General features: G+C 42.2%; 1 protein-coding gene across 2 annotated transcripts in view; it reads left to right on the top strand.

The window, feature by feature from the left end:
• The first annotated feature begins 1,943 nt into the window (after positions 1-1,943).
• Positions 1,944-16,348, top strand: part of LOC129714540 (DENN domain-containing protein 1B-like) — a 33,191-nt gene continuing 18,786 nt past the window's right edge. For both annotated transcript variants that reach the window (XM_055664227.1, XM_055664226.1), the window contains exons 1-7: positions 1,944-2,637; positions 6,353-6,417; positions 10,178-10,221; positions 11,752-11,801; positions 12,212-12,331; positions 13,074-13,143; positions 15,397-15,477. In XM_055664227.1, the coding sequence (XP_055520202.1) occupies positions 2,621-2,637; positions 6,353-6,417; positions 10,178-10,221; positions 11,752-11,801; positions 12,212-12,331; positions 13,074-13,143; positions 15,397-15,477 (447 nt within the window). In that variant the 5' untranslated portion in view covers positions 1,944-2,620. The remainder of the gene's footprint in view (positions 2,638-6,352; positions 6,418-10,177; positions 10,222-11,751; positions 11,802-12,211; positions 12,332-13,073; positions 13,144-15,396; positions 15,478-16,348) is intronic.

Raw genomic sequence — 16,348 nt, 5'->3', positions numbered from 1 at the left:
CAGACTCTTCAGATATGGACGGTAAATAGAACAAATGAATGAAAGATATGCAAAAGCTACGATGGTCAAGGGCAGGTGGAGCCCACAATGGTCCATTGTTGGTTGTGTGGTAGGTGATAACATGTGGATACAGACAGTGAATTTCAACAGGTTGACAATGAAACTAGATGGTGATATAGAACAAATGAATGAAATATGCAAAAAAACAACTATGATCAAGGAACACAGTAAGCAACAGTAACAGTTGCTATAACAGTCCCGTAGTTAAGAGATGTATAATTTCCAATGTTGTTCAATGTTTATAATGTATTTCAGGGTGACCAATGGTCATAAAGAGTATTATAGAATTGTAAAATTAAATTAAAACACAGCAAATGCAGGAAATCTGAAAGAAAAATTGAAAATGTTGGGATCACTCAGGCAGCATGAGTGGAAAAAGAAACATTAATTCAATGATATGAATGCAAATTTATTTTGTAACTTAGAGAGTTGGGCACCAGGTGGCAGTGTGGCACTGTGAGCTAAATAACATGTAATCTCAAGTTTATAGCTTTGCAAAAAATGGAGACAAGAATGTTTAATTATCAATGCACATTAAATTCTTTCATATTGCAACTTTACATGAATGTTAAGTTCATGTAAAGTTACACAACAAATAAGTATACAATAAATTATCAGTTATACTCGGTAAACCAGACCATGATAGTGCATGCCAAAGTATAGAGGGTATCTTGTATGCATTGTTGGTGCTGAGGTAGAGTGTTGTTAGGGTTGTGCAGGATGGTCAACCCTAACCACTTAAGAACAAGCTGTCTTGAACCTGGACGTTATGGTTCTCAGGCTCCTGTACCTTTTTTCCAATGGCAGTAGCAATGTAGCCAGGGTGTTGTAGTTTGCAGGGTGTATTCATCATAGAAAGATGCAGTACAGAATCAGGACCTTTGGCCCACCCATTTACACTAATCCTACATTGATTCTATTCTCTCCACATTCCCATCAGCTACCCCAAATTTAACCACGCACTTACAGATCCTCCCTGGGTTACAAATGCCTGACTTATGGACACCATACACATACAAACAAGCATTTGGCGGACTGGCGAGATGGATTTGCCAGTCGCTGTGTTGCTGCAGGCATCTTTTCCAAGTGGGGATAGTGCGTTTCCATGTGATTTTGCTCCCCACACCACTACTGAGTCACAATAACTGGGGGATAAGTTGAGCCAGGCAGAGCTGGGAGCACCGAGCAAACTCACTCACTCACTGAATTACTGAGCTAGCTTGCTGCCACACGATCCTCCATCACAGCTATTTCTGTGATCCTCTGCCACGCGCTGTTCTTTAGTTTCATTTTTTTAGTTTTAGAGATACAGCGCGGAAACAGGCCCTTTGGCCAACTGAGTCTGCACCCCCCCCCCCCCCCCCCCCCCCCCCCCCCCCCGTGCAAACTAACACGATCCTACACACACTATGGACAATTTTACATTTATACTAAGCCAATTAACCTACGTAATGTGTGGGAGGAAACCGAAGATCCTGGAGAAAACCCATGCAGGTCACAGGGAAAACATACAAACTCCATACGAGTCGGTGACGATTCGAGTCGAGACCCTTCTTCAGACCCTGTCTTGACCCGAAATGTCAACCATTCCTTCTCTCCAGAGATGCTGCCTGCCCCGCTGAGTTACTCCAGCATTTTGTGTTTACCTTTTGAATTTCACTGTACCACAGTACATACAACATTAAAGTACCATTTTTCTTTGTTTGATTGTTTTACATCATCTTACTAATCAATCACATGGAAATGCTCCTTGCAATTTGGATAATGCACCATTCTCAAAAAGTAAATGATTGCTTTGCTGCTAAGGCAGCATCAAAGATCTTTGGGCAGCAGTGGGTACAAGTTGGCCTGGCCCTTTAAAACTACAAACAAATTATTCTAAATAGGGACATTTAGGTCAATGAGCAATTGATGAAGGAAATTGCTTCATACCCCTAGACTGTATGGCAAATGGAATCCTCTGCATCCTAGGTGTCTTAAGATATAATGTGGGCCATGTAAGAAGGAACTGCAGATGCTAGTTTTCACCGAAGATAGACACAAAATGCTGGAGTAACTCAGTGGGTCAGCCAGCATCTCTGGAGAGAAGGAATGGGTGACGTTTCAGGTCGAGCCTTCATCAGACTGAGAGTCAAGGAGGGGGCACTGTTGATCTGTGAGCCCAATAATGGGAGCTCATAGATGCCATACATGGAAGTGCCAGGGCAAACTAAATGAATGGCAGAATCAAGCCAAGTGATTGATTCTGCAATTAATACATTCCAAAGATTAATGTTAAGTTTGCACTCATAAACACAGCACCACACGGATGAATTTCTGGCCTCAGACGTCCGTGGTGTCACTATATATAGAGTCACTCCTCTCAGAGTAGCACGTCATACATCATACTTCCTATACAGTCTAACGGAAGGATCACGGCGCAAGGTACTGACAGAAAAACTTATCTCATCTAACAACTTGCAGCACCAGCACCATCCCTGTCCCCTTCCCAAAATCCATGATCCATCCAAATCCAGACCAGGATTCTTTGCAGCTGTGATCACCGGCCATGTAGACAACCATGGGATCCAGGATCAAGTAAGAAACTCAAAACGCTTTCAAGACTAAGTTGCGACACATTTATATTTTTGTCCGATTTCTTCCCTTCTCTGTGATTGCCGCGCTCAGCTGTTGCTCGGTGACAGAGAGTTGTTTGAAGAAAGCTCTGGGTCTGAGGGGAAGGAGCTGAGACCGCAGCCTTGCCGAATGTTTGAAACAACTGCCACCTTGGTATTAAACAAGCAAATTTGAACAATGATTTCCTTTGGGTAGTTTTAAACTTATTTTCTCTGCCGTTGCTCAATCTTTGCCAACTATTGTGGTGGGTGAGCAAGGACTGACTTCAAGACAGTGCAGGGTACCGTGAGATGACAAAATGGTTGCTAAAGAACGGAAGTTGATGTAAGATTTCTACCTTCCCTGCAGATTTGTCACCTGATAGATTCCGATGATTTTCAAGTTTGTTCTGTTGTATGCATTTTGTTTCACCCAAAGTGTTTATACAAAGTTCAAATGATGCGAGTCTCTGAATAAATTGACAGCAGCTTGATCTGCACAAATGAAACCTTTAAAACACCACAGAGGGCGGATGTGAAACAACCTTCAGCGAACAGGTTATTAGTCATTGCTGATGGCCTGATTTCTGAATATGATACCTTATTGCATGCTATTGCTGAAAACTAACTTGTTTTCTCTCTTTCTGAATTCAGTCAAAGGGTCTTTAGCCTGATCTGTTACGGATTCTCTTTCCACAGATGCTGCCTGATCAGCTGAGTGTCTGCAGCATTTTCTGATTTAACTGCATATTAATTTCCAAATCAATTACTTTTACAGGACTGTATTTAACCTAATCTGCAAAATGTTTAGAATTAGATATTTTCAGGCAGAGGGAGCAGAAAGGAGGGAAATCTTTCCTTTTGTTTAACAAATATTTATTCTATAACACTTTCTGATAAATGAATTTCACTAGTTAATCAATAGAATCTTTTGCAGGTATAAGCTGGAGGTCTTTTTTCTTTTTCTGCATTTCTTTCCTTAGGCACTATCTTACGTAGAGCCCAAATTTGGCTACTCCCGAATGCATTTGACTACCGATGTTCAAATAGGGTTTTTTTCCAAATTGCTGGCAACCAGCACAATGTTGTGCTAATCATCACAGCTTTTAATAAAGACATTCCATTGAAGAGATTTCTACAAGTGATCTACCCTCTCTGTTTATTAAGCTTTGTTTCTTGAATTGTGTCTTTTACAGAGTTAATAAGTTTTTCTTCCAGTTGAAGTTCCATGAGATGTTTCTGTATCAATTAGACAAGTCCTGGTTCGGATTCCAATTTGAATTCTCATGCTAAATCTACTCAGCAGCTATGGTGACAAAATCAGAGGATCATGAGAGGAATAGATGCACAGTCTCTCGCCCAGACTAGGTGAATCAAGGACCAGACTATGTCTCTTGCCCAGACTAGGTGAATCAAGGACCAGAGGACATAGGTTGAAGGTGAAGGGAAAAAGATTTAATAGGAATCTGAGGGGTAACTTTTTCATACAAAGGGTGATGGGGGTATGGAACAAGCTGCCAGAAGAGGTAGTTGAGGCTGGGTCTATCCCAACGTTTATGAAACAGACAGCTACATGGATAGGACAAGTTTGGAGGGATATGGACCAAAAGAGGGTAGATGTGGGCAAGTTGGGCTGAATGGTCTGTTTCCGTGCTGTACCACTCGATCTGAATGAACTGTGGTACAGATGGTCAGTGTACTGAAACCATCTTTGTCTTTGTTTCTTTCTTGATCCAATCTTTTACCAGCATCTGCAGTTCCTATTTCCACATACGATCAATTCTTTTTTATTTGCTCCTGTACTTTTGTTCAATCCCCTACCTAAGTTTCCAGGTGTGCCCTTTTGCATCTGTGCATTTCCTTTCACTTCTCTTTCTGTGGTTCCATGTAAAGCTTTATTCCTTTTCTTGACATGTGTACCTGTTCAGTTCCCATTTCCTACCTCTGCTTTTTAATACATTTTCAAAAGCATGCAATTTCAATTAATTGTGTTCAAACCTCAAATTGTATCTTTTAAACAAACATATGCAAACTTTAGCTAAGGCCCCTTACGAAAGGGTGAGTGGTTTGCATACGTGGGTGATAAAGAAGAGGCCTTTTTAAGATCCAAAAGCCATTTTTAAAAGCAAGGATACACGGGATGTGGTTTGAGAAAAAGACTAGATGTCAATGGAGCAAAGTAAAGATCTGACACCTTTAATGGAGTAGAATGGTGAAGTTGTGCCTAGTGTATGCAGGATAGTGTCGGGCCGAAGGGCCTTTTTCCGCGCTGCATCACTAAACTAAACTAAATTAAACTAGTCAAGCTAAAACCACCACACTAGATATGTATCAATAACTACAGCATTTCTGGAACTACCAACTCAGTTTCAGCCCAATCACCAATTCAGTTTCAGGATGTGTACCTTTGCCATCTCTTATGTGTAGGAAGGAACTGCAGATGCTGGTTTAAACCGAAGATAGACACAAAATGGTGGAGTAGTTCAGTGGGACAGGCAGCATCTCTGGAGAGAAGGAGAGGATCCCGACCTGAAACATCATCCATTCCTTCTCTCCAGAGATGCTGTCAGTCCCGCTGAGTTACTCCAGCACTTTGTGTCTATTATTGCTATCTCTTACTCCAGCCAGACGCAGGCCAATATTAAAATCCACCATTACCTGCCATCGCCCTAATCAATGACAATGTGAGCTTTATGCCATTATAGTTAGTCCACCTTCATTGAGAAGCAGCATGGGAAGAGGTTCAGGTTTTCTATGGTATGGTCAACATGGAGTGTGGAACCCATCATAAATCACTGATAAAAAGAGAGAGTTGTGAAACAGATTCACCAATCTAAAGGATAAACAGAAAGTTGATGTAGTGGTTCGGTGACTGGAGTTTTAAAGGAGGGGACTATGAGGGTTGTTTCTAAGAGGGTGGAAATACTCCTTAAAGAGCATTCAATGGTCCTGACCACGGGGAAAAATGGAGGAGGACTGACTAAACTTCGTGGCTTCCACCACAGTGATGAATGCTGTGGTGGATGTTTTGTTTTAAATGTTTTATTGTGCATTCTTTTTTATTGTACCGTTGCTGGCAAGTTCATTTCACTGCATTTCATTGTGTATGTGACAAATAAATCTGACTATTGACTATTGACCATGCTTCCAGCAGCAGAGGCACAAGAGTGGACAGAGTGGGAGGAGCTGGGTTGAAAGAAAGCAGAAGGGATTTGTTGGAAAGCCAAGACTTACTTGATTTTTTAATTTGCACTATGGTGCAGTATGCAAACTGATTACTATCAACTAGAGAGAATTCCTGAAATACTATCAACCTCATTGGTGACCCTCTGACTATCCTTGATCGGACTTTGCTGGCCTTACTTGGCACTAAACGTTATTCCCTCATCATGTATCTGTACACTATGAATGGCTCGATTGTAATCATGTATTGTCTTTCCGCTGACTGGTTAGCACGCAACAAAACCTTTTCACTCTACCTCAGTACACGTGGCAATAAACTAAACTAAAGCCTATATGAACATGTGTGTCTATATGTTAAAGTATCTCCTAGGTACATGAAAAATAGTCAAGAAACTATGTTATTGTGGAGTTGGGAGTTTCTGCCCAGTTTTAGTTAATACTTCAGGAAAGGGAATAAACCCTTTCCAATGAAACTACGAATTATTAATGTTCTATTTCCTTTTCTTTATTTTCAGAGAGAACCCTGATAGGACATTTGAATGGTTTATCGAAGCCTTGTGTCCTAAATCAACAGATGTTGGTAAGTGTAGAAAATATTTACCTGAAGGAAGAATAAAAAAGTTGTTCTCAAGTTGATTCTTGAATATATTCATGAGCTAGATAGCAACCACTTGATCTTACAGGGTCCATCTTCACAAAGTTTCTCCGTCTCTGAACTTTTTCATAAATTAGAGCAGGATGTGGCCTCTCAGAACTACAATCAGACTGGGATCCAGTGGGTCATTGCATCAACTATTTTCTTGCCTTTGATCCAGTGAAACAATGTATGTAACGGACATAGATCTATAGTGTCTATTTAGTCTGAAGAAAGGTCTCGACCCGAAACGTCACTCCAGAGATTCTGCATGTCCCGCTGACTTACTCCAGCTTTTTGTGTCCATCTTCAGTGTAAACCAGCATCTGTAGTTCCTTCTTGTAGGTCTATTGTTCATTGTTTTGAAAGCTCCAATTGCCTATGAGAGAGTGTTACAGATTTTTCACTATCTTCCATGTGTATATATGATACCTGCCATTAGCCGTGCAAGATGAAACTGGTCCTGACAGGAGAACTATGATGGGTGATTCAGTAGTTTCATAATTAAGATATAGTTCCTATTTTTATACATCTCATTAGAGGATATAGTTTCTGTGTTGACTCTACTGAACCCTTTTTCTCATTTTGAAACTTCAGAATTGAACCATCCTTCAGTTTTCTAAACCCGAGGGAATACAAAGTATAATTTAACCCCTTTGATATAATTCTGGAGTGAATGCACCGAGTGGCGGACTGGGTCTAAAAATATTGGTTGCCAGAAGACAAAGGGGGCCCCACACACAACTACAATGATATCATTTAACAGGGGCCCACTTGCTATCACTTCACCAGGGGCCCACTTGCCATCGGGCAAGCTGACACCCTGGCCAGTCCGCCACTGAATGCATGCACTCCAAGGGCAGGTGATGGGGCAGGTAGTGTGGAGGAAGCCTGCAGAGGGACTTAGACAGGTCTGGAAAGTGGCTAAAGAAGGGCAAATGTAACACGGCACAGCAATGTGTGCGGTCATGCACTTTGTTAGTAAGAATAAAGTAGGGAGAAGATTCAGAAATCCAGCATAGAGGGGGGCATCTTGCTCTATGACTCTATAAATCATTTGGAAGTAAATTAATGCCAGAGGAACAGGGCTAAGGGTGCACTCAAAGAGGAGAAAGTTAGAATTCAAATCAACTATGCTGCCATCAAAATCAAGGGTAAACTTGCACAATTTATTTGTAGGTATGGTATGGCTTTTGCAAAGTTCTATTTGGCAAATCATCAGTAAAGTAAAACTCCATGGGATCCGAGAGAAAGTGAAATTTGGAATACAACTCGGCTCAGGGGCCTGCAGTCTTCAATATTCAGAACACCACATTACCAAAGATGGGCACAAAATGCTGGAGTAACTCAGCGGGACAGGCTGCATCTCTGGAGAGAAGGAATGGGTGACGTTTAAAGTCCTGAAACATCACCAATTTCTGTTATCCAGAGATGCCAGCATCTGCAGTTCCTTCCTACAGCACATTGCCAACTCAATTTACGATTTCATCATAATTAAACTGTCTGAAGCTGGATTGAACAATGACAATCCCAAGGTGACGACAACAATTTTGGGCAGCTTAGATACTACAATGTATAGGCGTAATACTCGGGCACAGTGGAATTGGTGATAGATATCTACTATTTCAGTGCAGTCTTCCATCCAGATACTAACCAAGCCTTGAATCTATTTCATCTGAGATCAGTTAGGATCAGACGATCAGACTGTAACATCACTAGACGGGCTCAAAACACAACACATTTTAAAAACATGGGTCCTGTAGATAAGTAGAATAGACCAAATATACTGCTGCTGCCGTTAACCAAGTGCCACAGGAAATGGGTTTCCGCTGTCTCGGGTTTCTTTTAAATCTGGTTGTCTAAAAATGTGTGAGTTTATAAAAAAAAAAACTGAACATGATGTCCTTTTGATAAAAGTGATGGCAAAACCCTCAGTTATAGCTCCCTGACAGCATTACAGTTCACCCTAAATGTTTTATCATTAATGTTTTATTATTATTAATGTTTAGTGTTTTCTGAGTCATTCGTAACTGTCACTGTATGTCATGTTGTTACTTGTGGGCAGAGCACCAAGGCAAATTCCTTGTATGTGAATACTTGGCCAATAAAGTTACTTACTTACTAAGGAGGTGCGAGCATTGCTGAACACTGTGCTGGAACGCGTGGGTGCGTGAACAGGACCTATTTGGCACCAATGCATATTCTGGTCAAATTTCTGGCAACCCTCTCACGATAATGAAGAACTCCCACTCTGTGGTGCCCGTATTCCAACTCTGGGGTGATGGGCAGAGATTGAGGGAAGAGAGAATTTAAGACAAAAAGGCAAGGGAGCGTGACTTCAAGATTTGGAGTGGGCCACAAAGACCGACTCATTTCTGCAAATCTGAAGTTTTGTTTTTTTTAAAGTCGTGCTGAAGCCACAGGTTTCCTGTTGAGTTTCTCAGTAGAACATATGGGCAGGACAAGGCCCTGCAGATAACAGAGGCCGGCTCCCAGCATGGTGACATGATCACTGGAGCAGGTTCCATGGATTTTCAGGCAGTGGATTGCAATGCGATGTGTGGAGCAGACATTTTATATGAGAAAAATAAACTGAATCCCGTTCCAGTTAATGATCAACCTCATGTTGCGTTAAAACCATATCCGGTCTGCTCGGAAGCAGGCCCAAGCCTCTGCTGGTGTCATGCAGGGATTTATGACTAACATCTATAACCATGTGTGGAGTTCCCCCCCCCCCCCCCCCCCCCCCCCTCCTAAAAGAACGGAGATACATTGCTACTAGAAGTAGTAACTTCTTATAACGAAACCATCCATCTGAAGAAGGGTCTTGACCCAAAACGTCACCCATTCCTTCTATCCAGAGATGCTGCCTGTCCCTTTGACTTACTCCAACATTTTGTGGCTAGCATCAGCTTATGGTGCTCAAGAGAAATAAAGCATAGTACAGTACAGCACAGGAACTGCTTAATGTTTATGTTGGCCTAAAATAGGACACCTTGATAGTATCCTCTGTGATATTCAAAGGAAAGACTGAACTCTTGAAGTGCCTACTGATCCTGAGCACAACAAGACTGACTGAAAATAGACACAAAATGCTGGAATAACTCAGCGGGTCAGGCAGCATCTCTGGAGAAAAGGAATGGGTGATGTTTCCTTCAAACTGAGAGTCAGGGGAAAGGGAAATAAGAGATATAGACAGTAACACAGAGAGAGAGAGAGAGAGAGAGAGAGATAGAGCAAATTAATGGAAGATATGCAAAAATGTAACCATGATTAAGGAAAGATGTTCACAATGGTCCATTGTTGGTTGTGGGCTAGATGATAATGAGTTATCCAGACCACGAAACTATAACGTGTTATACAGACATTGAAACCCGACTGATATCTGCCAGGATAAACTGGTTATCAATATATTTATGTTCTCAGGCTTGGAAGAGTTGTTAATTTTATATCCCAACAAACATTTACAAGGAATGGTTTCAACCACAAACTGTTGACATGAGCACAGTTTCTGCATTTGGTCAAGGTGACCAACTTTCATCTCAGCTGCTGCATTATCCTCTAGCATGCCTTGCAACAAAAGATCCAAAGGTGCTCTCAGAAAGTCAGTACATGAACCGGTAGATCAGAGAGGGACAACAGGCATAGTGTACATGTTGACTGTGGAGACTGGGGGCTGTTTTAATGGTTCTGTCATCCCTTGCAGATCCTGCAGTGCTGAAACAATATCCTGAGGATTACAATGACCAGGTAAGCTGCATCTTCTATCTGGCTCTGTGGTTCATTGATCCTCAATGATGGTTGTGCATTGGTTAGTGATTGAGATCTGGCCATGTCCAGGCATGAGTGGGTATTGAAGGATTCTGCTTCCCAATTTACCAAATCATACAAATGCAAGTGATCTATCCATCTGCACATGCTCCATTTAACCTGCCTCCCATTATCTGTCAACTAGTACTATATTCCTGTCAGAAGCTGCAATCCAATTTCAACTATTTACCTCAACTCCTTTTTTTGAAGCACATTCCACATTCTTACCACTCACTGGGTTCATAAGTTATAGGAGCAGAATTTGGCCTTTAGGCACATGATGTCTACCCCACCATTCAATCATAGCTGATCTATCTTTCCCCCTCAACCCCATTCTCCTACCTTCTCCCCATAACCCCCGACACCCACACTAATCAAAATCTGTCAATCTCTGCCTTAAAAATATCCATTGACTTGGCCTCCACAGCCTTTTGTGACTGAATTCCATAGATTCGCCACCCTCTGTCTCAAGAGATTCCTCCTAATCTACTTCCTAATGGTAAATACATTTTTCACGACCTACCGATGGATTTTGAATGAATGAATGAATAAGTTTATTGGCCAAGTATGCACATACAAGGAATTTCCCTTGGCGCACTGCCCACAGGTGCCTGAATTTATATTTATAGCCAAACATTTTGGAATTTCCCACAGAAATATCTCTACATGAATTCTGTCCAAAAAACTGCTACCTAATCTTAAAGACTCAGGTTATCTCTCAAAATTCATTTTTTTCCCCAGTGAAATTAACCGAGTGGCACATTCATCGTTTTTACTTTGAACTGATTAAATAATGGGAGTTATATTTAAGTGTGTGCATTTACACTTGTTTGTCGAATGATTATTTGGATCACAATAATGGTCAATGTTTCAATGGTTCTTTACTATCACCTCCCACAACCACAAATGTGCAGTCGCCAGAATTTGGAGCCGCTAAATACAATCTGAATGCAAATCCTATTTTTAATTATTAGTTTGTGAATGAATCTCTTTGTCAGGTTTACACTAGAACAATGACAATTTCTCCCAACTGCAACTATCCAATGCTGAGTTTATACCTGCTGACTACGATTAGAAACCACCCTCCCCATTACTTTGCACAACCAACAAATTGCAAATTAAAGGGATGAATCTCAGTTTCCAATGGCATAGCTAACCCTGCACAGGCAACAAACTCCTGCAAAATCCATAGGAAGAATTGGAATCAAGCACAAATCTTTTCTAACTACGTCTCAATGATGCACTAGTCTGCTTTGCCCTCTAGTGTCAACAGTGGCCCTTAATAAGATATCCCACCTATTATTGTAGATCGAGTCTGAAGAAGGGTCTCGACCTGAAACGTCACCCATTCCTTCTCTCCAGAGATGCTGCCCGTCCCACTGAGTTTGTGTCTATCAGTTTAGACCAGCATCTGCAGTTTCTTCCTTAGCAATAACTTTAACATCTAAATGCCTATTTCTCATTTCACAGGAATCTTTACAGAGCCTGCCGAAGTTTTGCTTCCCGTTTGACATGGAAAGGTAAGAATCTATCCATGGCTTTCGGAGTGAATGCCTGTTGGTGACTAGGGGGACCTCAGATGAAGGCTGGGTCCCAATCAATGCCTGGAGGTAGCAAAGATTTGACATACTCATGATTGACGTAGTGTCTTTCTAACTCTGCTGCAAGCAAACTTATAATGACTTAGCTAGAAGGCAGGCACTGGTGAAGTGAGTGTGGAAGTAAATACTGGTGTCAAGTGGGTGGTCAGGCAGTTTGTGCGACTTGTTTCATTCTGCATCCAACTTGGGCAAATTAAGAATGTTTAATATCAACATTTGAAACATGTTTTATTAATCTTCACGAAACCCTCTGCTGAATCGCTTATTGAATTACAGTTGCTCTGGTTTACCAAGTTGACTGAACTACAAATTCTGCTTCTGTTTGGCAGGGAGTGGGAAAGTTCCACCGTCCAGCAGTTCACGTTCGTGCTGACAGATATAGACGGCTATCAGCGGTTTGGTTTTTGCCGCTTGACCAGCGGATCGAAGACCTGCATCTGCATCCTCAGGTAGGATGGGAAGATGCACCCAGAACTTCAATTATATCTTCAAACCAACCTCGTTTAATTCAGAGATACAACATGGAAATGGGCCCTTCAGCCCACGGCAACTATCAATTATCCTTTCACACTTGTTCTACATTATCGCACTTTCCCCATCTATTTCCTACACATTAGTAACTCAGCGGGACAGGCAGCATCTCTGGAGAGAAGGAATTGGTGATTTTTCGGGTTGAGCAGTCTGAAGGAGGGTCTCGACCCAAAATGTCACCCATTCCTAGTCTCCAGAGTTGCTGTCTGTCCCGCTGAGTTACTCCAGCATTTTACATTTATCTTCCCTTCACACACGGGGCAATTTACAGAGGTCAATCAACCTACAAACCCACACATCTCTGCAACGTGGGAGAAAACCCACGGGATCACAGTGAAAACATGCAAACTCCACACCGATAACACCCGAGGTCAGGATCGAACCTGGGTCACTGACACTGATGAGGTATCAGCCGCCCCTGTGGTTCCCCCAAAAACATTTCTAGAAAATAGAAAAACATATATTTAATTGTCTTCTTCTCCAATAACTGCTGTTCACACCTCCACCTGTTGGTGAGACTCCACAATACCAATGATCCTGCCCCAAAAAACTCTCCAGAGATGCTGCCTGTCCCGCTGAGTTACTCCAGCATTTTGTGTCTACATGTTCATTTCTTTATATATCAGCATTTTCTTTCCATTGTTTTTATTTGTCTTCTAGTTTCCTGCCCTGGTTTGAAGTTTTCTACAAACTCCTAAACAATATAGCTGACTACTTGGCAAAGGGGCAGGTAAATATTACCATACTACATTAATTATGTTTCCAAACATGAGTAAATGTCATCCTATAACATGCATCTGCAGCCTGATATAGATAGATTTTTACAAAAAGTTTGTAAAATTAGATTGATTTTACAGATCTCATTACTTACCAAGGGCCAATAAAGTGCGTCATCAAATACTCCAGGCAGGAACAATGCAAGTTAGACGCAGAGTAAACTCCCTCTACAATGCACATTGTAACACTCTCCTCGACAAGAACAGCAGGAGTAACAGAGTTCAGGTATCTCTTTACTATCCCGTCAAACATACTTGGGTACAGCACCGGTCACATAAGGAGTGTATGTTCCTTGACATTGTCCCAGCTCACACTCCCTGGGCAAGAACTACACTTGTTGCAGGGCCTCAACCCATTCCTTCTCTCCAGAGATGCTGCTTGTCCCGCTGAGTTACTCCAGCATTTTGTGTCTATCTTTGATTTAAACCAGCATCTGCAGTTCTTTCCTGTACAAGATCCTACACATGTTGAGTCAATTGGAAGAACCTGCATCTAATAAGCAGGAAATCACTGCAATGCATAGTGTGGTAAATGTGGAGCAGGAGGGAGAAAATCTCTTATCCAGTTACTTTTGTTGGTAAGAAAGAAGAGAAAATGAGCTTTTGCAACCCGATTGGAGAACACATTGTGATACTGTACGGCTAGTAACTGTGTACAGAAAGGTCAACAGGCTTGAAGAAGATACTATAATATCCTGAGATGGTGGTTGCCTAACTCTAAAGAGAAGCTATTCTGGTTACATCTTGCCCACATGTAAACTCCTTCCCTGACCAGGCCTATGTCAGCTGGAACTGTCTAGTCCATGACGATTTTTATATCTCAGGAGGAAAGCCCCCACAACAGCATGACCATTAGCTGTGTACCGTCCACTGATGCAAGATCACAAGTTATAGGAGTAGAATTAGGCCATTCGGCCCATTGAGTCTACTCCTCCATTCAATCATGGCTGATCTCAGCCTCCCATTTTCCTGCCTTCTCCCCATAACCCTTGACACCCGTTCTAATCACGAATTTGTCTATCGCTATCTTAAAACTATCCACTAACGCCCTCCACAGCCCTCTGTGGCAGAGTTACACAGATTAACCACTCTCTGACTAAAGAAGTTCCTCCTCACCTCCTTTCTAAAAGAGCGCCCTTTAATTCTGAGCCTATAAACCTCTGGTCCTAGACTCTACCACCAGTAGAAACAACCTTTCCACATCCATTCTATCTTTGTCTTTCATTATTCTGTAAGTTCCAATGAGGTCCCCACTCAACCTTCTAAACTCGTGCATACCAAGAGGCAAACTTGAAACCTAAACTTAAACCTATGTTTGCACTGAAACTATTTAGTTCATTTGGTTTGATCCCGACCTCGGGTGCTGTCTGTACGGAGTTTGTTTGTTCTCGTGCCCGTGACCACGTGTTCTTGTTTCCTCCCATACACCAAAGATGTGTGGGTTTGTAGGTTAATTGGCTTTGGTAAAATTGTCCCTATTGCGTAGGATGCTGTTGGTGTACAGGGATCGTTGGTCAACGCAGACTCAGTGGGCCGAAGGGCCTGTTTCTGAGCTGTGTCTCTAAAGTCTAAAGTAAAGTCTGAGCTGATCCTCCTCTGCCAGAATTCCTCTGACTCCAGGATCCATTCCAACATGACTTAAACCATCCTCGAGAATGTCCTTCATCCCATTCCATACATTGCAGAGGGATTTCATTCAGATTCCACTCCCCTACTTCCTTACCTTTATCCTAGCCACAGGCCCTCTGGTGGTGAGATGAATTACTGCAGAGTTGAGCTTAAAATCAGAACAATAATAGTATTAAACAGTGGAGCTGACCAGAACCTTACTCCTTCACTTCATTTCTATGCTTGTGTGCAAAGGAATTTGAGATGTCTTTTAGCCTGCTTTGCATTTGGAACATCAAGTAATAGAGTACAAGACGGGTTTAAGAGCTTTCAGGCATCAGTTTGCATTGTTTGAGTGGGTTGGTATTTCAAATACATAGAATATATGAGGTTTCAGCAGGGAAAACCCACTTGATCACTGCGAGATGTATAAACTCTGTATAGCCAGCACCCGTCATCAGGATGGAAGCTGGGTCTCTGGCACTGTAGGGCAGCAACTCTACTGCTGTGTTGCCATGCCGTGTTTAGGGGCTTGCTCCTTGTATAGACTGCATAACCCCACTTGGCTTGAATTATGATGTGCCTTTTTGTTGCTGCAGGACGTCGAGATGAAAGAGCTCCTGAGGGTTCTGTACACTCAGCCACCACCCCAGTCAGGCTCTCCACTCAATCTTGAATTTGTAAGTTAAAATGAATAAAGCTGCATTGATCCCTTTGGCTGATTCATCCCTCTCACGGCCTCCGAGTATCCAAAATGTTTTGTGTCTAATAACACATACATGCCCAGTTTATGCTCCCAGACAATTCCCAAGAAGTAAACGGATCATTGAATTTACAAGATTAACTTGCCCAACATACATGATAAATCCCGGTGGTAAGCACACCTGAAATAGGCTGAAAGACATTTGGACAGGTACATGGATAGTTAAAGGTTTAGTGCGATATGTGCCAAATACACGCAAGTTCGCCAAGCTCGTCGACATTTGGAAAAACCCCACGCAGGTCAGGGGGAGAACGTACAGATAGGACCCGTAGTCAGGATCGTATCCGGGTCTCTGGTGCTGTAAGGCAGCAAACCTACCGCTGCCCCACCGCGCTGCCCTAAACAGATGTCTACATCCCATGAACATTGTGGCCATGGGATCTTGTGCATCTGCCTGAGTGAGCACTTGTCCGATCATCACACCTGAATCAGCACAACACACTCATGCAGGATCGACACCAAAAGCTGGAGTAACTCAGCGGGGCAGGCAACATCTCTGGAGAGAAGGAATGTGTGACCCTTCTTCAGACCCGAAACGTCACCCATTCTTTCTCTTCAGAGATGCTGCCTGTCCCACTGAGTTACTCCAGCTTTTTGTGTCTATCTTCAGTTTAAACCAGCATCTGCAGTTCCTTCTTACATACTCCTACGGGATTATATGCTGAAGTCTCTGGAGTTTGCTTGAATGGACAACTGATTCAAACAGTGCCACCTACTGAGTCATTGCTGGGAACAAGAAAGGAAAAATATTTCAAAGTACAAAAATGTTAAAATGTAAGGTTGTAATG

Source organism: Leucoraja erinacea, chromosome 39, assembly GCF_028641065.1.
Source record: "Leucoraja erinacea ecotype New England chromosome 39, Leri_hhj_1, whole genome shotgun sequence".
Taxonomy (NCBI): Eukaryota; Metazoa; Chordata; class Chondrichthyes; order Rajiformes; family Rajidae; genus Leucoraja; species Leucoraja erinaceus.
This window is presented reverse-complemented; position numbering and strand designations above follow the sequence as displayed.